General features: G+C 44.3%; 1 protein-coding gene across 1 annotated transcript in view; it reads right to left on the bottom strand.

Annotated features, from left to right (window-relative positions):
• The window catches only part of SLC9A8 (solute carrier family 9 member A8), a 79,197-nt gene extending 63,469 nt beyond the window's left edge, over window positions 1-15,728 (bottom strand). Inside the window, exons 1-3 of the mRNA XM_048498379.1 lie at window positions 15,682-15,728; window positions 11,473-11,651; window positions 5,065-5,145 (exon numbers count right to left, since the gene is read on the bottom strand). Of these exons, the coding sequence (XP_048354336.1) occupies window positions 5,065-5,145; window positions 11,473-11,651; window positions 15,682-15,695 (274 nt within the window). The 5' untranslated portion in view covers window positions 15,696-15,728. The remainder of the gene's footprint in view (window positions 1-5,064; window positions 5,146-11,472; window positions 11,652-15,681) is intronic.
• Window positions 15,729-25,853: the final 10,125 nt, after the last annotated feature.

The raw sequence follows: 25,853 nt of genomic DNA, 5'->3' as shown, positions 1-25,853 counted from the left end.
CACCCCAATTGTGAAAGAGTTCCTGTGAAATAAAATCATAAAGAATTGTTGGGTGTTTTCTTCCTTTCCCTCAAATGACCGCTGTTGTCACAACATGCAAAAGATTGCAACACTCTTGATTTCCAAGACAAGACAGGAAACCTAGAAGGTTTTTTGCCAATCCTGTAACGCCTTGGACTGTCAAAAAAATCACACAAAAAATCCCCACAATGCTATGATTGGTGAAAATCTGTCTTCTTAGTGATGAAATCTTGCTGGGAAGGTAAGCGAATGAGATGTTAGATGAAAGATGAGAACGAGACGCTCACATTCCAAGAAGGTATAGCCAGATTTCGAATTCAGAATTATGTCCGAGCTGCTACCTTCTCTATTTTCCTGCAGACAGAATGTTCAAGAGAGGAAATGCAGCTAAATTACTTTGGCATGCCTACATTCGGTAACCAGACAATCACTACCATCAGGTCCATCATAAAATTAAATATCTTATTAAATGGGTGCTGTGTGGTTTCTGGGCTGTATGGCCGTGTTCTAGCAGCATTCTCTCCTGACGTTTCGCCTGCATCTGTGGCTGGCATCTTCAGAGGATCTGATGTAGGTGAAACGTCAGGAGAGAATGCTGCTAGAACACGGCCATACAGCCCGGAAACCACACAGCACCCAAGTGATTCCGGCCGTGAAAGCCTTCGACAATACATCTTATTAAATGTTCTGAAGGACTTTTACAAGGAGATTCTGTCACGGAGGTAGAGTAACAACAACTGAATATAAGCCTATGACACGAAGGTAAAACGCCGAGGCTGTTCAAATCAAGTCAAACGACACAGGGTTGGACACTGCCAGGTTGTTTGCTCTTTCACTCCTCGCTTCAGGCCCCAGCCCACATGCCTTTTGTCCATGCAGGTCCCACAATCCCTTGCATGGCCTTTTTTGTGGGGTCCTCTGCCTCCTTTGTTCGCTAGCAGAAAAGCTGTCTGGGTCCACCCCCCACTACACATCAAACTCAGGGGCTACTAGATCAGACCCCATTTAGGCCAGAAGTCTATTTCTAGCAGTAGCCCACTGGAAAGCCCACCAGCAACCAGAGACTTGGTGTGGCCTAGTGGGTGGACAGCAGATTAGGATCATGGGAGGCCCAAATTCAAATCTCCACTTTTGTCATGAAAGCTCATGGGGTGGCCATGGGAATATCCCAAACTTTCAGCCTGACCTACCTCATAGGATGGTGGCTGTGAGAAAATGGAGGAGGGGAGAATAACGTATTAAGCTGCCTTGAGGCCAAACCAGAGAGAAAAAGGGTACATAAACCAATAAAGAAGATAAAAGTAAAGGCAACAGCCTTCTGCTACCTTGCCCCCCAGCAACTGCTACACAAACTGCCTCAGATCCTGGAGGCTCTATTTAGACAGCCTGGCTAACAGCTACTGATAGAGGCTTACTTATTATTTAAATCAATGAGAACAAATTAAAGAGCCACACATTCTTTGTCTTGGAGAGAGGAACAGCTGCTAGAAATCAGCTCAGTTAGCGCTGCCATACCAAATCAACAAGGATGCCAAATCAGGTTCTTGAACATTTCAGGATTTTTGGCAACTGCCGAGGAGTTTGATCCAGATTTAAGATGACACTCTCTCACCCCAAGCCACCAAGGGAGCCTTCACGATGCTACAGTGAAGACGCTTCAGAATCACTAACAGCTGCAAGATTTCAGACTTCAAGAACAGCATTGTCAGAGCAGATAGCAAGCAACCACAAGGAGTATCTACAACCACAAGCACAGTATCTATTTCACATACGGATAGCCCTCAGGGAAATATAAAGCGGTGGCACCCAAGACTGAATTGAGTTGGTAAGGGATTGCCAAGCCCAGTCTTGTAATAACTACAGCGGCAGCTCTGATGAATTCCGTCGATAGAATGCTTACACATAAAGGTTTAATGGCACTTGGAAACCTTTCCCTGCCGTTAATGAACCAGTTTGAGAATAAATGGTGGACTAATGGCAGGATGTTTTAATTATTGTTGTGACCCACTCCAGAGCAAACAGGGGTGCAAAAATAGGCTAAAGACTTCACAGATGTGCCCACTTCCTGCTTTATGGTGCCCAATATGCCAGCAAATGTACACTTTCAGTTTGGTGAGGCTGCTCAGCAGTTACAGAGAAGAGTTGGGGAGACCCAGGTTCAATTCTCCATTCTGCCAAGGAAGTTTTTTGGCTGACCTTGGAGCAATCACACACTATCAGACTAACCTACCTCACAGGGTTGTTCTGAGGATAAAACAGAGAGGAGGAGAACAATGTAAGCTACCTTGGGTCCCCACTGCAGAGAAAGGCAGGGTATAAATGAAGCAAATTCTTAAAATGTACCATCCAGTTTCCATTCAAACCTAGCAAATATTTTGCATTTTGCTTCTGCTTCTCTACTAATAACAAAAACCACAGGAACTGAAGATAGTGGTGGTTCATAGAACTGGTACAGCACGGTAAAGTGAGGAAATGAACTGTGGTCCATAAGGATACAGGTAAGAATCTAGCGTCTGACTTATACAAGCAACTCTTTCAGCGCCAGACTCCCATTAGTCACCCAGGGACAGCAACACCAGCATACTTTGGAACTCTAGTGCCTGATTGCATCATACCTGCCTCTGCCTTCAATGTGACAGTGGTGCTACTGAAGCTAGCAGAAATAAACTGGTCCCCCCCCTTAAACCAAGAGAGGGAATGGCGAAGCCAAAGTAGATGGTACAAACTGGATGGTACGATGGCAACGTTCTAGATTCTCCACTAGCCCACCAACCATCCCAACAACAGTCACTTGCCAGCAGGCAAATTTACATATCCTGCAGGAGATGCTGTAGGTTTCCTCAGCTAAAGACAATTGCATGCAGCTGAGATAGAATCATAAAGTTGGAAGAGACCACAAGGGCCATCAAGTCCAACCCCTGCAATGCAGGAACACATGATCAAAGCACTCCAGACAGATGGCCATCCAGCCTCTCTTTAAAAACCTCCAAAGAAGGAGAGTCCACCACACTCCGAGGTAGTGCATTCCACTGTCGAGCAGCCCTTACTGTCAGGAAGTTTTTCCCGATGTTTAGGTGGAATATCTTTTTGTTCACCTTGAACCCATGACTCCTGGTCCTAGTCTCTGAATGAAATGGAAAGAACTCAATCTACCTAGGGCATCAGCTCAGGCTGTAGCCCAAGACTCTCTGTTGAGCCACTCAAGGGAGCAAGAAGAAGAAACTCTGGGTCTTCGCAGCCTACTTTACTGATCTTGCAGGATGCTGCATACAGCGATATAGAATTTGTTGCAGCAGGGCTAGAAGAGGCGGGAGGGGGGGGTTGGTCTTCCAGATATTTAGTAGGTTAAATTTATGAGTTTATTTAGTAGGCTAAATTTACTATTTACTTAGTAGGTTAACTTTTGGGGATATTCAAGGTTAAAATTAATCACTTTCCCCTCCCACACTGTGATGGGACCAACGATGAAAAAGAAGTCTGTTGTGCTAGAAAATTCAGTTATTTCTCAAGTGGGGAAAACAGTAACAAAATATGGTTACTTTCCTATGCATGAAATCCAGTGCTTGAGAAATTCAGTTAGACATCTCTAATTCTCATTTTATTGCTGGATGACCTGGCAGGCTCTTATTAAATAAGGCTTCAAAATAAGGCTACAAAATTACATTTGGTATAGAGAGAACGGCCTATTAAAAATGTATTCAAGTTCCCATTAGCAAATTCTTGTTAGGGAAACAGCTAATTTGTTTGAATGCCTCGTCGCATATTGCAAATCCCAGTTAGTTAAGGAAATCTCTAAAAATCAAGTACATGAAATAAACGTGACCCAATATAAACACTCATTTTTCAGTCTCGAGGACTTTTAATTGATCAATAAGAACTTTTGAGGACAGTCAAAGGGCAGCAGATTATGTTAGCTTGGATAACAATTCATATTAATGTCAGGATGCTTGGGGATATTGTCCCCCTAAATTAGACTCCCTTCGTAAGAGGCAAATGTGGAACAAGGAAGAATGATGGTAATGAGATCTGAGAAACACACCATTAACAAATCCTACTTTGACCTTCTGACTGTTATCGAACAAAATATGTGCAACCAGGTGAGATACTGACAGTCAGAGGAACCTTGGGGATGCAAGGAATGTCCATTTCACTATGGCTTATGTGCCCAGAATAAGACTAAAATAAGTCTGAGAGTGTTAATATGTCCCTATAAGCCACAGGTGTCAAACTGATAGCCCTCCAGATGTTATGGACTACAGTTCCCATCATCCACTGCCAGCATCATGCTGGTATGGGGATGATGGGAACTGTAGTCCATAACATCTGGAGGGCCACCAGTTTGACACCTATGCCATAAGCGGTACGCCATTGGAGAAGGTCTCTGGGCTGCTCCCACCTTCTTCGCCTCCAAAGGGGGCGGGACAGCCTTCCACTCTGACCTCAGTGCCCTGGGCAGAAATATGTGAGCGGATGCGGTTTCTCAAGCACCCAGGACCAAAGCTTTATATGCAAAAGATCCCAAGGGCTATCCCCAGCATTTCTTGTTAAAAGGACCAGGCAGTAGGTGATGGGAAAGATCTCTGTCTGAGACCTGGGACATCGGCTGCCAATTTTCGTAAACAATACGGATCTTGATGGATCAGCTTCAGGTGTGCTCATGTATGTTCAATGCTCCTTCCTCATGCTCATGCTCTGTTTAACAGAAGATCGGCTCTGTGAAGGGCTTTACTGAAATATCACTCATATTTTTTATTTATTTATTTTTTATTTATCATTAGATTTAGAAACCGCCCACCCCCGGAGGGCTCTCAGGATAGGCTGAAATTGGTGCCCGTTCTCAGACAACTGTTCCGCAGACGACAACCTGTCCCTTTTCCCTCCCTCCACTTCAGCAAATCTGTGTACAAAACACAATCACCTGACTGCGATGAACCACTGAAAGGAGAGAATGTCAAAAATTCTCTTTTACCTAGATAATTTGAACACGACAGTACAATTCAATTTTCCAGTGAAGTAATACTGCATTGGGTAATGGATACTCACCTAAAGAAACAACTGCAACACTCTCTGGCAAGAAATGCAGCCTGTATCTTATCAATAAATGCACCAATATGATGCAGATAGCTGGAAGGGAAACAAAACAATATTGAGGCACAGGTAGAACAGTAGCAATAACAAAATGCAAGCAACTTGTGCAATTATCTAATTACATTTAAAATAAATATGAATTTCAAATACAGGAACACTTTGTTTTTTATATTTATTTGTTTTATCTAGACTATTTCTATGCCTGCCTTTCTCCTGAGCACTGTAAGACTCAAGAGAGGTGCAAACAATCTAAAAACAATTGACTGAACTAAATATTAAAACAACAAGCATAAAACAGTAAAATAAAAATTGAAAACACCTCTGGTCGCCACTACTGAGTCTACTTTGGCAGAGAGAGTGGGACACAAATTCAATAAAGCAATAAATAAAACAGGTAGTTTACCAAGTCCTTGGTGGACTGTTATTCAGGTGGCCCACAAATTGTGCAGGTTGGCTTCAGAGTCCAAATTTATTTCAGGTTTATATTCAGAATTTCTCAGTTCTTTGCTCACAAGTGACTATAGGTCTATTTCTTTATAGCCAGCTTCAGGTAAGTTACTGTCAGCGGAACCTGACAAAAGTCTTGATTGCTTCTAGACTTCTGAGGGGTCTTGTCAGACTTGACAAAAGACAATCCAGCCTGGAAGGTAAACAGTCAGTGTCTGTGCATCAAAGATGTCCTGAACTACTGTGCAATCTCCACTGGGTTGGATTCAGGCTATTGCAATGGCACGGGCAATTTCCATCAATTCCATCTTCCTGTTGTAGACTCCCTATTTGCTCCTCAAAGCATTCCTGAGGATCCCTTGTCCCCCAGGAGCACAGTTTAGGGGAGATCAGTTGGCTGCAGTGGAAAGGGAGAGGCAGGAAAGCTGTGTTCCTCTGACAAGAGTCCCCTGCATGAGTTGATATTTTAGTCTTGATAAAACCAATACAAATATGACTTTGGAGTCCCCAATCAGCATGTAAGAGTTTCAGAAGTGCTTTGATCCATATTCCATCCAAAGGAGAACCATGCTGATATGAAGGAGTCAGATCATGGAAGATCTCCTGCCAGCAAACATTGATGACCTATGGCTATGGCCCCTTCCGCACATGCAGAATAATGCACTTTTAATCCACTTTCAATGCACTTTGCAGCTGGATTTTACCGTGCAGAATAGAAAAATCCACTTGCAAACAATTGTGAAAGTGGATTGAAATTGCATTATTTTGCATGTGTGGAAGGGGCCTGCGTGCTTCACAAAGCTTAAGTACAAAAGTAATTATGACAGTTGCCTCTATATTCTTCACGTCCTAGCTCTTAGCAACCTTTGGTGGCGCTAACATAATTCATCAACCTCATATGAATGCCGTGCACTGCAACAGAACCTGTTCTGATGAAAAGGCCAGAAATATTTTCCTAGCTGCAATCGGCACTGTAGTTCTTGTTTAACACCTGGCCGCTACACACTAACAGCCTGATCCTATCCACAGCTGCATTTGCAGGAAAATGCTCCGAGTGCAGGACAATTAACTGCCGCAACGTGGCAATTACGGAACGCCACTTGCAAACGGGCACAAGTTGCTGCACCAGCAAAACAATGTGAAACAGCGCCGCATCGCCAGCAAAGCCAGATGTCTAATTGTTTTGCGTAATGCTGCTACAGCAAAGAAACGGCCAGAGAGAGGGAAGCGACAGCTCGCCATCGTCAGCCTTTCTTAAAAACACCAAAGAGCCACTGAAGTGGTGTAACCATACACATCAGCCGCATGAGGTTAAGCTGTTTGTAACAGGAGTACAACTACTGGACATCAGCAGAACAGATGTGCTGCTGCTGTACTGGTGAAAGCCTCTATGAGTGCTTCACATATTTATAGAACCCAGGCACTGGGTTCAGCGCAGCCCTGAAGGCAGCTAACATGCTAAAGGTTATGGATCTAAGTGCACCATTTGGGGTTTGTGGCTTAGTTGTCTTCATCACCGCAGAAAACCACCCAACTAAAAGTGCCTGCCTTACCCTGAAGAGAACCTTTATTACGCAATGGAAGCAGTAGCTGCTGTCAGCTGAATTGGTCCAACGTAGGGCCTGAGGACCACTGGTTCACTTCAATTTGCTAACATGAGAGAAGGTACTGGAGGAGAAACAAGATTTTATCTGCCAAAAAAGCTCTCAAATGCCTCACAGCCGATTGCCAGATTCTTAACACTTGAAAATCCCTCAGTGAGGCCACTCAAAGACCTATAACACTAAACAAATGTGCTGGGCGACAGCTAGCGGATGCAATGGAAGCTGAATAAAACTCCGTCTTCACCGCCATCCCATAGAATCTCATAAACGACCTATAGGATGTTCTTGTGTCTTCGTCACAAGTCCTCCACCAAACCTGCTCTAGTCAGTTAAGCTTCTGCTTTTTCCTGTCTAGTTCTGAGGTATACCTGGGGGCCAGTTTAGAATGGGGAAAGGACATCAGGGAGTGATTTTGTCGATGGCTTCAGAGAGATGGCTATGGCAGTCCTCCACCAGTAGAGAAGAGGTTGTGCCAGGCCTCTCTGGAAAGATCCCAGAACTCAAGGATTGATAAAGTCCAGCAAGGGGGCTTGCACACCATCACTATTGGCTCCCACCAGTCATAACAAGCATGGGTCTAAGGGGCAAATGATGGACTTCACAGCTGCCACAACCCTGTCAACATCAGGCAGGGAGAAATGGATGAAATGGTCACTGACTGGATCCATCAGTGGAAACACGAGGGGCGTGGGAAGCCCCCACAGCTCACTCCATCCTCACTACGACTTCACATTGACCTCTCACCACCGTACGAATTCATGTTTACATCCAACACTGCTGACTTTAAACCAGCAGTTTTAGATGTGGGTTCCAGCCATGGGTGGGGGGGGGGAGGGTCAGCCACGGAAAAACGAGACTGATATTTGAAAGTCACGGAGGCTGCAGAGGCCGTCAGGAAATCTCTCACACCTCTACCATTCCACAGACTGTACATTAAAGGGGGGGGGGGGTTATGTTTTAATAAAAGGAATAGGGTTGTAATTAATGCCTGTTGACCCAGGTTCCGCTGGATATATAATACTGTTTTATTGCACTGCCCTCTAATTTCATACTTCAGTTTTATGCCTTTATTGTTCTGTGTTGTATTACTGCTTTCGTGCAGTATTCCTCTTATCTGTTTTTAGAACACCGGTCTCTAATTTTCTATCATTCAGCTTTATTGTATTTTTATTGAATGTACCATACTGTTTTATTGCATTATGGAACTAGATTTGAATCTTGGCAAGAACAGCAGACTAATATAAACAACATTCTCAGAACAGGATTGGAGACGCCCCACAAGAAAATGCACCTGGCCTTTTCCCAAACACACATGGAAAGCAGTGCTCAGCTGTGAGTGGAAGCAGCTACAGGTTAGGTGTGCCCTTAGGATTTGTAGGGATTAAAGCAAGATAACAGAGACTTCCCATAGAATGACACTACTGGGGGTTTTCACAGGCAACCGCCACCCCACAGGCTAGAGCAGAGGTGTCATCACCACAAACAGTCAGGAGAGTGCATATTTCTGGGAAGGAGCAAGTTAACAGTATTGTTTTATAGCAGAAAATGCCACCAGATGAACAGCCATATTAGCTGGTGATCAGGAACTGACTGCTCTGGGGAAACACAGTCAGCTATGGCAGCTAAAAGTCTAGATCAGTCTAGTCTACTTTCTTGGGCATCAGTGAACAGGATAACACAGGCATTCTCTGTGGTGGCCTGCATTTTGTGGACTAGCCTCCTTAAGAAGGTCAAGCAGGCCCCCTATACTTCCAGCATTGTAGAAACTATATAAAAAATGAACTGTTCAAGGGGTTATTTTCATTCTATTTTCATAGAGACTATATTATGATGTAATGGTTCAAGAATGTGATTTAATGAAGAGAACGGGAGTGTGTGCAAAGCTGTGTATTGTATATATTATCTTTCTGCCATGACAGAGTATTATCTTGTAATTATGACACTGTTACCTACCTGTGTAAGTCCACTTTTTGGCACTGTTAACATAAATTTATGCTTTGTTTTCAGATTTCTGTAATCCTAGTGCTCTTACTTCATAAAATTTATGCTTTGTTTTCAGATTTCTGTAATCCTAGCGCTCTTACTTCAATTATAAGTATTGCACTGACTCACATGGGGTAATCCACCTTGAGTTTCAACAAGAAAGGCAGACTATGATTAACTTAAAGGAAATAAACCTGCCTATACCACCCTGATCTAAACAGCCCAGGAAACTAGGTAGGCTCAGCTCTGGCTCCAGTGCTTGGATGAGATACTGTCTGCTAAGGAAGTCCTGTGTCGCTATGCAAAGGCAGGCAAAGGCAAACCACCTCTGAATGTTTCATGCCTTAAAAATCCTATGGAGGTGCCATAGTCAGCTGCAACTTGATGGGTGGTGGGTGGGGGAGAACTACTCAATTCACATATCCCTGCAGGCAAATAAAGGTCTTGTACAAGTAGATAAAACAAGATGAGGGAGGAGTCAGGAATGCCCTTAGTAAGACATAGCTACGAACCTGCCAGTGGCTGCCACTGCAAGTCACAAGCCTCAACCTCTCCTTTTAGTTTAAATGAGTAGTGTAGCTGTCAAGAAAGTGTGTGGAACTTGCAAAAACATACAGGCTGGAGGAAAAAAATGGGGGGGGGGCTATGAACTCAAGAAATGGAGATTTGGCTGCAAGATAGACAGACAAAATCAGGGAAGGGAAATTCTTTTGGCATTTGGTGGGATTCTGAAAGGGAGGGGATTCAGAAGGTGCTGGGGATGATTCAAGCCCCAGGTGAGACAATAGTAACTTTGATTATGTGCTTTAATTATGTGTTCCTGTATTGCATGGGGTTGGACTTGATGGCCCTTGGGGTCTCCTCCAACTCTATGATTCTAACTGTGAACAGGGGTAGTGAAACTATTTTGGCAGACAAAATTTGGAAGCCCAGCACATTACAGCTGGTCAGCAAAATCCATTTTTAGAAACGAATCTCCACACATATTATTGGCTGGCCACCACACCATCAAAACCACAGATTTTCTTGGAAGGGTGAAAATTAGGGTGGCTCTAGGCCAGGGGTAGGGAACCTGCGGCTCTCCAGATGTTCAGGAACTACAATTCCCATCAGCCCCTACCAGCATGGCCAATTGGCCATGCTGACAGAGGCTGATGGGAATTGAAGTTCCTGAACATCTGGAGAGCCGCAGGTTCCCTACCCCTGCTCTAGGCATTTGCTGGGAGGGCACTCTAGTGCTCTCCCGTTTAAATTTGTTGCACGCACTGTATAGAGCAAGGATGTCAATCTCAAAGGAAACAAACTCCAGTTTGGAAAGCAGCAGCAGTTCTAGTAGTCCAGATTAGCCTAAGCTTATTTGCCCCTGGAAACTAAGCAGGGTCAGCCGTGGTTAGTATTTGGATGGGAGGTCGCCAAGGAAAACTAAGGGTTGGTACACAGAGGCAGGCAATGGCAAGCCACCTCCGTATGTCTCTTAATTTGAAAATCCTATAGAGTCCCTACAAGCTGCCTGTGACTTGATGGCACTCAATTATTATTATTATTATTATTATTATTATTATTATTATTATTATTATTATTATTATTATTATTATTATTATTATTATTGGGTTTATAGACCGCCCTCCCCCGGAGGGCTCAGGGTGGTGAACACATATAGATAGAGCACAATAACAATTTAAAACGACAATTTCAATAAATACAGGCTCTAATAATTAAAATATAAACCCTATCTCGTCTTGAAGCAGCATTAAAATTAGCATTAAAACAAGAATGAAATCTGCTATCAGTTCCCTCTAACCCCAAAAGGGGAAGAGGGGAAGAGACGGTAGGATCCACTTGATGTTGTATATGGAGGGGGCCCCTATCAACGGCTAGCCTCCCCAAAGGCCTGGCGGAACAGCTCCGTCTTACAGGCCCTGCGGAATTTAGTTACTTGAAAGCAGCTAGTTAGAAAGCAGCATCTTTCCCCAAATGCCCATGCTTGTGAGTCTTTCTCAAAATGTTAGTTTGGGCACATTGGAGCTAAACAAAACTTTCCATCAGTGAACTTTCCTGCCTTCAACCAAAGTCTGCAGACTACTGACCCCCAAGGAATGCTCCTGGTGGAATGGGAGTACTTGTACAGAAACATCCGGGATCTGCAGTGGAAATGAGGCACGAGTGGAGACTTCCAACTTAGTCTTTATCCAACCCTGTAATGGCAGCCCATTCTCAAAATTCTTCTGTAAATGCTGAAAGAGGCACATCACCTAACCAATATCCTGCTTTACACGCTCCAGAACAGACTCAAAAATAATCAACAGGGAAGGGCAGAATGCGCATTCACCTAACACCAGAAGGCTGAAGAATATCGTCATGCCACTCGACTGCTCCTCCTGTTGAGCCTGGGCCCCAGTTTCAACTGGAAGGATTGGCTTAGGCGGCATGGGCAGTGCCAGCTTAGTGGTGACAGCCACCGTGGTGTGAAAGGTGATGTTGAACATCTCGTGGGTTGTGTTTGGGAAACTGCAAGAGAATAAATAAAAAACCAAGGTCAGGCCAACCAAAAACTGGACACCAAATAAAAAACAAATTCTTGCGTGCACACGCCCCCTCCCCCACAAAGACTTCTGAGAGAAGGTGAAAGGATATTGTTTGAAAAACAAATTCATTAACATGCAACGTATCTTAAGGCGGCAGCAGGCCCTAATTACAGGTCAAAAATTATGACTCCAAAGGGGGGGAAATAGCTGGGCTCGTAGTCAAGTGTGCATTGGAACTGTAGACAAAGGAAGCTGGGAAGGACGGAGGTTGGCTTTCTAGAGATTCCTGACCCATGCCAAATTGCCTAGGCTTTAAGGAGCACTACAGAGCAACAGGTGAGCACAGACAGAAACAGCACAGGAAGAGACACAGTTCTGTGAATGGACAGAGGTTATTAGAGGGATGACACTTTCAGCAGGCAGCAAGGAGTACAAATAGCAACATTCCCTACCAATTGAGATGTAAACAATACTGTTCCAAAGGATCCATGCACATACCCTGGCAGACATGCACATCACGTGTCGCCAGAGAGGAGGTCTTGCTGGTGCACCAATATTCAGTGGCTCTGCAACACACTACATGTGGCTCTTCCCCAAAGTGGCACCAGCCTTGTGTTACAGGAAAATGAGCTAAATAGTTTCTGGGTTAGGCCTTGGGATGGAAGTAAAGCATCTGTCCTTTCCACCCTGACCCCTGTTTCTCTGCAGCCCCAGTGGTCTCCTCCCAGGACCGCAGCAATGGCCAGGAAGTGAGCAAGCTCACTGCAGAGGAGAGAAAGCAAAACCATCACAGAAGCCACCCAGGAGAAGAGTGGAAGGGTGGTAATGGTTTCTCTCTCCACAGCCAGCTGGTCCTTCTCCAGGCAATTTGGCAACCTCACTCTCGACTGACTTGCTGTATCACATTTCAGAAACACACAGGCTAGCTAAGGTTCAGCAGTAGTGGGGAGTAAGAACTGTACATATACAGAGGCACTGCAGTAATTTAAACAGTTATCACATGCAATATTAATCATATCTTACATTATTTGAACATACGTGTTTGGTAGGGTGGCACACATAACATACAATAGTAATGTGGCTCTTTTGGTTCTGGAACTTTTATTCATGTAACCCTTGGTAATGAAATAGGCAAAAGGAGACATCTTGCCCATGAACTATACACCACACACACTACCCTACCCTACACCCACTACTCTCTATAGAGACTGCAAGGTTTGGTACGTATACCAAGTTCTTCCCTGGTTTCTCTTTCTGGCAGCCCCATTACTCGCTACACACTTCTGTCTCTCTCAGAAGCTTGTGGTTCTCCATTTCCATAAAAATACAGTGGTTTAAAGAAACAGTTTGTCTCCACAAAAACGACACGTTAAGTCTGTGGCAATAACTCTGCCATAGTGTCAACCCAAAAAAAAGTCAGAAGAAACTGAGCATAAATCGATAACTGCTGTAGAATCACACCAGCACTGACTGCAGATCCAGCTACACGCTGGGAACAGACAGCAGAGAGAGGTACGGTAATTGTGTAAGCAAGTTTCCACCATCTCCCCTCCCCATGGTGATAATGAGGCAGTGACATTATGGGAAGCTACTGTTGACATAATACAGCCTTGGCTGAAAGTTTCTTGCATTTGCACTCCCCTCCTCCATAGAAGCGTAGTTCCACTGAACTACTGACTCAGCCCAAGCCTCCCCACAGGGTCCAGGGAAGTATGGGTTTCTCAAGAGTTTCTTCACACAGCCTAAATCTAGAACTGGAGACAACACTGGAAACCTCGCAATACACAACGAAGTAGCTGAGGCAAGTGAGCGGGAACGCTGCAGTTTTTGACACAGGGTAATGAGTCATTGAAGACAATGATGCAGAGCTCTGTGCTAATGCAGGGTGGGAGTTGTGCATTTGGCTGGCAGCAGCTAAGCAGAAATAGATGATGTCTTCTCAGGAGTGGCAAAACCAAACAGAAGCATACGCAACCTTGATAAGGAACAAAATAAGTTCTACACAAACACAAGAGGATCCTGTCACATGATACCAGACTTCGAAGCCTAGACACAGAGGACATACCTATGGAATGCCTGTGGAGAACAGATAAGAATGGTGTCTCCCTAAAGACAAGGAATGTACAGAAAAACCATATCTTAAAGACAAGCAATACCAGCTGACCAGCACTGTCATGCCCTGCTTCAAAGCTCCCCAAATCCCAAGGTGCCCCAATTGTTACACTTGGACACTAAGGGCTGGACTAGATCTGTCTCTGGTCTAATCCACAATGCCATTTTTTTTAATCACAGAAAAGGCATTTATGGCATCCAGCAGTGCCATTTAACAAAGTTGCCCCAAAATACACAATATCCATATTCGCTTGAGCTTTGCCTAAATACAGAAGAATCAGGTCAATACCATCTTTCTTCCAGTCTAAGATATCCCCAAACCAAATGTAGAGGCTTAATTGACTGGAAAGGAGCATGAGGCAAACTACTCATTCCTGACCAACCTAAGACAGCATTAATACTTGAGAAGCTCTTTCAAGGAGAAGGGGCCATAGTTGATTGCACCCAATGAAGCCTGCTCTAAAAGACTATGAATGTGTCAGGGAAAGGGAGTGCATGTGGCAGGAATCCAGCCTCTTGCTTACTTGACCCGCGTCCCTCTCCAAACCATCTATCTGTTTTCAGGTACACACTTGCCTCAGCTGCCAAGAATGTGTTAGCTGAAGCTATTACACAAGTGCTAGCTATGAAACTAGTGGAGATTTTCTGGTCTTCTCATCATGTTACCCCACCTGACCCATCAATAGCCTCTTCAACCAGCCACACAGACAGCAGAGGTCAGTATTTCCTTCATCTTTCCCGGGGATATGGTGGACAAGCAATCTAGATAAATACTTTCCATAAAGCAAAAGTCAGTAGAAACTTTGGCTTGGACCTGTTTAACTTCTAAACAGCATCTCCTCTGGCTGACACCCAACCTGCCCACAGATGGATGTCAGCCGTCAGTGGCACTTTGAGAGGGTTTTCACACACAACAGAGACAGCACCTATGTGACTTTTGTATAATATTTGAACATATACAAGGACATAATTAACACCGGATTCAACGCACAATGTGTCATTTTAAGCATCATGTAGCATTCTATTGAAGGTAAATTTAATATGCACATTACATAGATACATAAGACCCAGTATGAACTTCTCATGCATGAATATTCTCAAAAGCAAGAAAAAAGCACTCCACACATCCTCAGAGTCACTCTTTTTATTATTATTCTTTCATGTTTCAACGTGGAGCACCCAGGCAGTAGCATGGATTGAGTATCTCATGCTGGACCCTGGCGAGCCTCAGAAGCTATCATCAGAGCGGGTGCACCTAATCTGGGAGATCACCAGTTTTACTCTCATCTTTGCTACAAGCTCACCAGGTGAATTTAGCCTGAAGGTGGTGCAGCTTACTCTACATGCACAGGTCATAGGAGAATAGCACCGGCTTACATGACAGGGCTGTTGTGAAGGGTAACGTGACAATGACTGCAATGTGTTTTGAGCACTGCAAGTGATAGAGAATACTAAGCACTATCCATGCTTCATATATATGGAGTGACAAAGCTGTTACATGTGTATGGTGTGACTGACAAAGCTGCTACACGTGTATGGAGCTGCTACATGTGTATGGCGTGACAAAGGGCTATACTTGTATGCAGCTGCTACATGGCGAGACACAGCTGCTACACATGAATGGAGCTGCTAGATGTGTATGGAGTGAGAAAGTTGCTAAATGTGTACGGAGCATACATAAGCCCAGGACTGGGGCACCTGCCAGGCAGGTTGTTTAAGTCCACGTCAGGGACCTTGGGCAAGGCAATGTGCTTGCCATCCCCACCCACGCTGGCACTGACAGCACCTACTGCCCTACCCGCAAGGCACCTTCCTGCCCTGCGTTTCCCCTCCAAATCCTGCCAAGATACACGCCCTCCCACCCCCTCCCACAAGGAGCCCCTGAATCAGAAGCCACTCACTTTGATCCCGCCATCTTGCCGCACCTTCTCCCTCCCGGTATTAACGTACACCCTCCCCCAGCACCATAGAGCGATATCTCTAGACAGTCCCCAGCTTGTTCCGGGAGCGGTGTCCGCGACGCTCTGGAAGCGGCCTGGGCTAACTCTATGGCCTTCCACAGTTGAAGGGGCTGAGACACGCTCGAGGAGAGGGATCTTGGCCAATCGATGCCTGCGGGCTCATGACGTCATGACCGAAACGGAGGCTAGAATTGGTCCGTCAGCGGCGTTGGCACAACGGCTCGATAGAGAAATTATTCCTGGCGTGAATTCTCTGTATGCGGGGGCTGCAACTCCCGGATATGCATTGCATGAAACGTTTGTTTGTTTGTTTGTTTGTTTGTTTGTTTGTTTGTTTGTTTGTTTGTTTGTTTGTTTGTTTGTTTGCGCCTTCATTCATATTGCAAGTAACAGCGTTGATCCCAAGCAACCTCCAAACGCTGTTGTCGGAGAGGAAAGGAAAGCCGTCTTGAGTCTCCTTACAGGATAAATGCAAACTTCTCTTTCTCTGCCGAAAACAAAAGCCGTGGCACATTTCATTGGTCAGAACAACTGGAATGTAGTTGGCACCGTATCTGCCCTTCCTTTATTCCCTGCATTTAATCTTTATTTAGTTTTTTTTAAGCCAATGCATTTCTTTGTTCTATGGAATAAGATTAAATACCACTCAATGGTATTGAGAGAAATTACATATCCTTATACATTATTTTAAGAGTTTCAACTTTACAACTTTACTTCCACTCTATGTCAAGAAGTGGTCCAAAATGAAAAATAGCAAAAGCAGAAAGAAAATAAAAATAAAAATATAGCCCAAACCTTGTCTAAATACCATAATACATAATATATGATAATTGCTTTGCTATCAACCTCTATTGTTCTAGAGTCTAGGCATAATGTAAATAAAATGCAATAGCTAGTGTGCTACACAGAAGTCCTGGCTATGTACAAAATTAGTAAAAGAAAAGAAAAAATGTACATCTAGAAAAAAGAAACATGAAAAGAAAACCCACTATTTGGAGTCTACAACTAATAACTACCTGCCCTTCTCATCCACATGGGTATTAACTGTTTTGACCCTAATGAAAGGTATTGTGTGGATTTTGTTATTTGAAAAAAATGCTATTTTTTGCTTTGGTTGATTCCAGATACCAAATGTAGAATGATGTTTCAGAAATACTGCATTATAACAATGGTTCCCAACTTGGGAGTAAGAAAAAAGTATGTAATAGGTTTGCTAATATGGGGATACAATTTGGGGAAATGGATTGCAAAGGAGTACGCAAAAGAAAAAAGTGGGAACCGCTGCACTGTAAGATTCCTAAAGAATGCATGGATTCTATCCAAGGTCATGAGGTATATTTATCTGATGCATGTATATAGGTACTCTCCAGACATTTACCTGAGACTTTAAAAAATACAATAGTAAAACAAAAATACTATACCAAAAATACCATTACAATGCTGCCAGAAATACAAGAGAGTATTGGGAATATAGAATTGTGCATAATGGTATTGGACTACATAAAGAGGCATCAACTCCGCCATTGCCGGTCCCAAGCCTGGTTGCAAAAGGAGGAGGGTTGAATGATGGGTCAGCACCCCATCCTTGGGAGAAGCGCCATCAAAAGCGCTTCGAAACCTTACTTGCTACAGAAACAACACGTGAACTTCATCGAAATCACCAAATTCGGCGTGAACAGGCCAGCTCATCTCTTATGACATGGCTGGATGAAAGCTGAAAGGAAGTCCAGTGCCTGATGCAGAGCTCGATCCTAAGTGCCAAAATGACTGCAAGAATTGGAACATGGAATGTGTGGAGACCACAGAAGACAAAGAAGACCTAAACGAGGCTTGCATTTCATTGGACAAAGTGGAACTCGTCGCAGATGATTGAACTTTTTGGAGAGCACTTGTTGCTCAATGTGCTCAGTTGCACAGGTGGAACTAAGTCTAAAGAGGCATCATCGAGGTAACCTAGAACAACCAGTGTGAATTCAGGCATGACAAAGAGAACAAAAAAAAATTAACAAAAAAGTTAAGCACCAGTTGCAGAATTAAGTAAAAGGTACAAAAAAAACAAGGTGTTTCAACAGAAAAACCCTTGTCCACTTTGACCACCCAACCTGGAAATTGGGTGTATCTCAAAATGCAGGCCGACTAGTAATAAAAATGGAATCCTGTACAAGAACAACTGAAACCCTCTCTCCTTTCCCACTCACTTAATCTGGGAATAAAGTCAAAAACTCAGGAGGGTGGGTCCCCTTTCCAATAAAGACCAGAAAATTATTAGAAAAAAATTAGAAGATACTTTTCTATATCACCAAAACTGTGTATCTAATACTAATAGCTTTTGGGAGGGGAAGCTGTTTGGAATTGAAGGGTGGGGGAGAGGGGAATGGGAAGATTTTTCAGCACTGCTATAGTTACATCAAGGCTAAACTATTGCAATGTCTTCTACATAGGCCTGCCCTTGAAGACAACTCAGGAATTTCAGCTAGTGCAGAATGTCACAGCTCAGTTGCTGTCCAGAGCTATTCAAAGTATGCGTGCCACACCTATTCCACAGTCACTGTATTGGTTAGTGACCAATTACCAGGTTCAACTGAAGTATGTGGTAATCACCTGCAATGCATTTCATGGCCTTGGACCCACATACTTACAGAAGCACGCACCTGCTATGCTTTTGCCATGCAGCACTTCAGCAAAATCTTCTGAAAGTGCCACCCTGCAGATGGGCAAAATCATCAACTGTTCATTCATAGACATTCTCCGGAACTGCCTGGGGATGGCAGGAAGGCTCCGAATACTTCCCACAGAATGTGCAAACCACAAATGTTCAGGACGGCACTTCTATGAGGAGATTAGAACTTTGGAACAATGGAATAACTCCAAAGGTTGCCTTTATAAGGAAACCAGGTTGTAGAGTATTGCAGAGCCCTTCGGGGACAGGGCGGTATAGAAGCCCAAAGTATGTATGTATGTATGTATGTATGTATGTATGTATGTATGTATGTATGTATGTATGTATGTATGTATGTATGTATGTATGTATCAATCAATCAATCAATCAATCAATCAATCAATAAATAAAGTGTCTTGTGTGTATAACCTTCCTTTCGCTTAATTGTCTTCTTCCTTTTAGCTCCTTTTCTGTGTCTTGACACGTTATGCTTCGGACAATCTTTGTTTGCATCGTTTCCCACGCATGTGACCCTAGTTCTGTTGCATTGTTTATTGTTACTTTATGCTGTTAGTTTGAAATGGCAGGCGTTCTATATTTTGTAATCTGCCATGTGTCTCAACAGTGGAAATAAACAAGCAGAAAACAAAGGGCAGGATTTGCAGGGACAAGTTCTCACAAAAGGTGACATACTTTTAAATTAGATTTCTAGTAGTTTCTCATTCAATAAGTGCTATGATTGTTTTCTCGTTCTCTCTGTTCATCTGCTAGACTGGGAATCCTTGCATTCTTCTTCTTCTTCTCCTCAGGTTTCTTCCTAACACTGTTCAAGAGGGCAGCAATGGGTGTTCCACCACAGTGCCCCATGGGGGGGGGGGGTTCTGTCTTCATACAGTCTCAAAGGGGTCATCTAGTCTGTCCTCCCACATAACGCCGGAAGCAACCATCTTACACAGGATTCCCATGTAGGCTCCCATCCACAGCATGACTTAATTAACTTCAGCAAGGGTGCTGTGTGGTTTCCGGGCTGTATGGCTGTGTTCTAGCAGCATTCTCTCCTGACGTTTCGCCTGCATCTGTGGCTGGAATCTTCAGAGGATCCTCTGAAGATGCCAGCCACAGATGCAGGCGAAACGTCAGGAGAGAATGCTGCTAGAACACGGCCATACAGCCCGGAAACCACACAGCACCCAAGTGATTCCGGCCGTGAAAGCTTTCGACAATACATTAAACTTCAGCAAGGTTGCTTCATCATCTGAATAGAAGTAAGGGGGAAACGGTGTCATGTTATGGTTATTGTTGTTGGTCTGAATTCCTATTTTGGCATGGAAGTTTGTTTGGTGAGTTAGCGTACTTCACAAGATAAAAATGGAGGAGAGCAATGTCAGCCATTTTGCATTCCCACCCGGGAGAAAGGCCATGGTACAAATGAAGTAATTGCCAAATGTCCACCCTCCAACAGTATGCCACAATGACTGTGTTTGTGTTAGTAAACCCAGTAGGGTGGCCATTTTGATGGGGTATTTAATTTGTGGTTTCAAAGATTGCCAACTGGCTTAGGGAAGGGGAGACGTTGTATCCCATTCGTTGAGGTTTAATATGTGGAACTAGGCAGCTGAAGACATTCACAGCATGAACCTCCACACATTCATCTGACGACTGCTGCACAGAGGCGTAGCTTCAAGGGAACTGGGGGGCAGAATGCACCGGGCGGATGCCCTTGTGGGGGTATGGCAGGGGCAGGGTATTCTGGGGTGGGGGCAAGATGGGGCAGAGGACACACCAGTGCACCAGGCGCTTTCCCCCTTGCTACGCCTCTGCCCCTGCAGAGCAAACTGATACCAGTTTAAAGATTGGCAACTGTACTGTGTTGCTAGGGCAGGGGTCCTCAACCTTTTTGAGCCTGTGAGTTGCTTTGCAATTCTGTCAGGTGGTGGTGGGTGCAACCCTACAATGTTTGCTGCAGTAGCCACAAAGTTGTTGCTGCAGGAAGCGGAGCCAAGCACAGAATGCCAGGGAGTAAATCCATGCGAAACTCTTAATACTAACTCTTCAATATTTCAGGCTGAAAGTCTATTGAACAGGATGTCTTTTAAAAGGATTGTATCATTTTAAAATATTTTCTTGTGTATATGTAATTTATCTTCAGTAACACAGGGAAGATCCTTGTATTGTGGGGGCAGCTGCTTCCAAAGCAAGTGTTCAAAAATCTGCAAAGCTAATCAGATCTCCAGTGGCCAATGAGAAGCCCTGCTGAGCAAAAGCTGCATCTGGCTCCACCCACTTTCTAAAATACTTGGCAGATATTAGGAAACGTGTTCACAGGGGACCTCTGTGCTAGTTATTGTGACACCAGTTACTGTGAATAGCCACTGTAATTTTCTTGTTTATACTTGAATTGTAAAATTGTCACACCTTGAGTATTTTGCCTTTCATGGCCTTTTAACCCTGCTGTTGCCAACTTCTCCGTCCTAGTACAAGCACACACATATATGCTAAAGACCAGAGAGGGAGAGACTGCCAACAAAAGATCTGCCTAATGAATCTGAGGAACTGAGTTCCAGTGCATAAAAAGCTTCTGGCAGAATAAAAATTGGCACCACAGAATTTCTGTTTGTTTTTGCTGCAACAGACTAACAGTGCTACCCTTCCATAATTTGTTGTCCCTGAGGCGTGAAAGATGGAGCGTGAGTAACTGGAACAGCAGGGAATTGTCTTGAAAAGCTTTATCATGCTACAGGCTAAAAGCAATCTCTTGCCGCCTTAAAGGAACAGAGATTAACATGTCTTCTCCTATCTAACAGCAGCTGAGGAAGATCTGGCTGAGTTTGTCTTTCCTCTGCCCCCAGGTACTGAACAGCCAGGTATGACCAAAAATGTGAAGTGTCAGGGTCTTTACCTGACGGTCCTGCCTTGGAGGTGGTAGGAAAAGCTGGCTGCAGAGACTTGCTTTGCAGTTGGAAGCTACTTGCCCACCTCCATCTCACCAGTTTGTCTGTTTCTGGGTTTGTGTATGTGTGTGTTTTATGCTTTGTTGGGTTTTGGGTTTTTTTGCTGTATACTGCATTAGAGAGAAGAGTGGGCCATTGAATGGGGGGGGGGAATCCTCAGGAGGGGAATCCACAGCAACCACGGCCCTGATCCCTTGCTAAAAAAGGCTGAATGTCAATGTATTCTATTTGGGGGGGGGGATGGAGTGTTGGGGTGGGAGGGGGGCAAGGACCTCAGTGCCAGAGTCCATCCTCCAAAGCACGCATTTTTCTTCAGGGGAACTGATATCTATTATCGGGAGGTCAGATGCAATTTAGGGAACGCTTTAGGCCTTGCATGAGGTTAGTAACCACAGGCGAAAGGTGTGAGAGTAGTCCACCCTTTTCTTTTTATGTGAGATCTTCCTCTGCTTTTTTATGTCTGTATGGGCAATTCCTCATAAGAAGATTGACTACCCAGCTGCATTTTTGTAAAAAAAAAAAAAAAGTATCTGAATGCAATAGACAGGCTTTCTTTCTCCACATCTTTTTAGAAGTCTGAGAATGCTCACAGCAAGGTCAGCAATTGTTTCTTCTCCTTGTGAGAGAAAATACGTAGTGCTGCAATGTGCAAGCCACACAGGGTATAAAGATAGGGTTGCCAACTCCAGTTGGAAAATTCGTGGAGTTTTTACAGGTGGAGTCTGAGGAGAGACCACTGCAGGGCATAATCCCATAAAGTCCACCTCCAAAGCAGCCGTCCCAGGGGAACTGATCTCTGTGATCCAGACATCACCTGTAATTATGGGAGATCTCCAGGCCCTACTCAGAGGGTGGCCACCCTATATAAAGAGGGCTGTTGCGTTCTGGATCTTGCTGCAAATACCTAGTCAGTGGCTCCTTCATATCTGACCTCTCTTCCCAAACAACCACCTGCAAATTTGCAAAATAAGTTTCAGTTCTCTTCCGTTTGATCCCCTAAATCTCGTGTCGGTCAGGCTCGGTGCTACTGGTGGGTGACAGAACCCTCTGTTAATGTGCAAGGTCCTCTTGAAGGTTGTGGGATTTCTTGACTTTCATATTACTGTTCTGTGTTTTTTGGGGGGGGGATCAAAAGGGATTCCATGCACCCATGCTCTGAAAAAGGTTCATCTACGGTAAGTTTGTTATAAGTATTTAGCTGTGCTCAGGAAAGTGTTTTGCAGTTCTGTGGTAAGCAGACTTCACACCTTCTAACGCCACTAATTTCAACAGACTTAAAACAGTGTTACTGTGTTTAGGATTGCACTTCAACCCACATAATCAGGCTGCACTCAGTGATCCAGATCAAAGCTGAGCAGGTCTGCTCAGAACCAAGTCAAATGTATTCAATGCAACTTACTCATAGGAGCGTTGATGGGATGGCAGTCATGGTCACATGGTTGTAATGTATGTGTGCAACCTTGTGACATGTTGCCCAGACACCTGATAAAAAGTAGAAATGCTGGATATCTGATCTGTGCATGAACCTTGATGCTGGACGTCGGCTGAAGAACATCTTCAGACTTGACTCTGTCAGCGCAAGTTGTATTTTTGTGGCCAACTATTTTGGTTGTCTAGAACAAGGTTCATAAAATGAGTCTGTTTATGCTAATAACTCTCAGCTTCTCTTTGGGAGAGGCCACACAAACCCATCCAGACATGCATCGCAATTTGGCTGCAGTAGGGTAACAAGATGGAAGTTACCACAATGCCTACCCTCCGTGGTTTTGAATGTCCGTTTTAAAGGATTTTACTTTGAGTGGAATTTTTACTGTTTCTCTATATGTGTGCATGGCTTTCTGTTCCAAAATGTCAGGGATTGCACCTAGTTGATTGGGGTGCAGTCCTGACTTCGTGTCCGAGCTGCATAAAATATGCAGAAGGTGATTGTATCTAAGTGATTGAGATGCCTTCCTGTCAATGTAACTGCTTTTAGATATATATGCTTTGCCTGCTATATGTTACCACTGCGCAGTGGTGGGATCCAAAGTTTTTAATAACAGGTTCCGATGGTGGTGGGATTCAAACAGTGGTGCCGCTGCACACACGCACCTCCAGTCCCTATTGGGCAGGGAGGTTGCTTTAGAAACCCCTTCTCGGCACTCAGAAAAAATTAGTAACCACTTCTAGAGAAGTGGTGAGAACTGGTTGGATCCCACCTCTGCCACTGCGGTGCTGGAACATTCTTGCTTTCATGTTTTCACCCTCTTGATAGATAACTAGGCCTGACACTCTCCCCTCCCCTGGGAAATTGGATGTTTGTGTTGTTCTGTGAGGGTGAGAGATCAGGTGTCTTTATCTCTGTCTGTTGCTGACCTTGGGGCCACTTAGGCTCCAATGTAACTCTTTCTCACATTCTTCGGGAAAACAGGAGGGGGGATTGTTTCTGGATAAAGGGGACTGCTAAAGCCAGGTCTGTCAGAACTGGCTTTTCAACACTGGGTGCTTCGCTACCTTCCAATAAACACTACTATCAACAGACCCAGAGTCTGTTTATTGATTCAAGGGTTGAGACCTAACCCTGAGCATCATTCATGGTTTTCTTCAGAAGCTATATTTCTAACAGGGGAATCCTCTGCAGAGTTACTCCAGTCTAAGCCAATTGAAATCGAGGAGCATAGAATGGAGTAATTCTTCTTAGGACTGTACTGTAAGTAATATAAATTAATAACTGTGCAGTTATGACGACTCCTCCTCCTAGTCATATTTATCCGTGATCCCCATTCCTTCCCTCCTGTTTTTTTTATTTGGCTCTCTCTGTGTGCAAACACTGATTATCTTTTTGATAACTCTATTGATTCAGAACCCTTTCCAGTTAATGAGCTATTATCTATTGGAGTAGTATGTTTTTATCATGCTCTTCCTTTAGGAATCACAGGCTGGCACACATGGTTTCTGTCATGTTATCATTACAATATCCCTGTGGGATGGGTTAGGCTCAAAGATGTTATCGGGCAAAGATCATTCAGTGAGCTTCGTGGCAGAGTGGAGATTAGAACCTGGGTGTCTCGGAGCTAGTCTGGTGTTCTAGCCATCATGCAAAACGGTTGCAACTTCTGCCTCCATTTCTTTTTTTTACTTTGGTCGCCCAGTCTTTGCAGTCCAATTCACAGGGCTCCAGAAGTGCTACTGTGCTGTTGCACTTCCTCCAAAGCACTTCCAAGAAGCACAGGGAGGCAACAAAAGGAAAAATCCTTCATCCGCCTGGAAAGCCCTCCATAGAACTGAGTAGAGGCATGCCACCCTTTTGGGTATTAGTCCGAGGCCATTGCTGCAGCATTCCCAGCTTGAAAGCCCAAGTAAATGCCAAGAAAAGTTGGCTCCACCCCCAGGAACACCCCTGTCTGCACCCCCTCCCCCATGCCACCATGTGCTTGGATGCCAGCATAGCTCTGCAGAGGGTCCCACCAGGACTTTTGCACTTGTTTTCAACCTCGGCATTAGAATTTTGTTATGGCGAGATACCTTCGGAACAATAGGAGTAAGAGGTTCTATGACCCAACTTTTTAGCCCCGTCTGTTGCAGTGCCTTTTCTCTTATATTTCTGCAAGAGTCCTTCAGCCGACAGCTTCGTTTATTTATTTAACACATTAGCTCTAACAAAGCAGCATGTTTCAAATACGTTGCTGTTGCAACGTTATCAAGTTTTTAAAAAGATCCGCCAAAGCTTTGTCTCCATCATCACCAAATGTCCTCTGAAATAAAATTGTCTTGCAGAAAGGGTAAGTACCCCTGGTCCCTTCACTATCTGGGGATGGAAAGTGGATTGGTATAGCCTGATCTTGTCAGATCGCAGAAGCTATGCAGGGTCGGTGCTTGGAAGGGAGACCACCAAGGAAGCCTCTGCAGAGGAAGGCAATGGCAAACCACCTCTGCTTCTCACTTGCCTTAAAATCTGGGACCCCTGCAAATGGGCTGCATTTTGACAGCATGTTGTACACACACACACACACACACACACACACACACACACTCGCACCCACAGATACTTGGGAAACGTGTTTATTTCATGGGTACAGTCATTTAGAAGGGAAAAAGAGTTTGGATTTATACTCCACTTTTCTCAACCCTAAGGAGTTTCAAAGAAGTGTATAATCACAATTCCACCCTCTCCCCACAACAGACCCCTTCTGAGGTAGGTGGGGACACCTTCTGAGAGAGTTCTGAGTGGGGAATCAAACCCGCTCATCCAATGTAGAGTTCATCGCTCTTGACACTACACCAAGCTAGACTGAACTTGGATGCTAAGCAAGGCTGGTGTCATGTCCTCTAGATCTCTCAATTAAAGCAGACTCAAAAGTGAATGAAATCTCTTGTTGATAGAGAATCTACAGAGATGTACACTGGAAAAGGATCATTGTCTAGTCTGAATTCAGGTGGGAAGGCCCCAGAAGAAGTTACACGAGCCCCTCCCTCAGGATCCTCCATATTTTATTTGCTTCATTTATGCTCAGTTTTTCTCC

This window comes from Sphaerodactylus townsendi, linkage group LG05 (genome assembly GCF_021028975.2).
Source record: "Sphaerodactylus townsendi isolate TG3544 linkage group LG05, MPM_Stown_v2.3, whole genome shotgun sequence".
Classification (NCBI taxonomy): Eukaryota; Metazoa; Chordata; class Lepidosauria; order Squamata; family Sphaerodactylidae; genus Sphaerodactylus; species Sphaerodactylus townsendi.
This window is presented reverse-complemented; position numbering and strand designations above follow the sequence as displayed.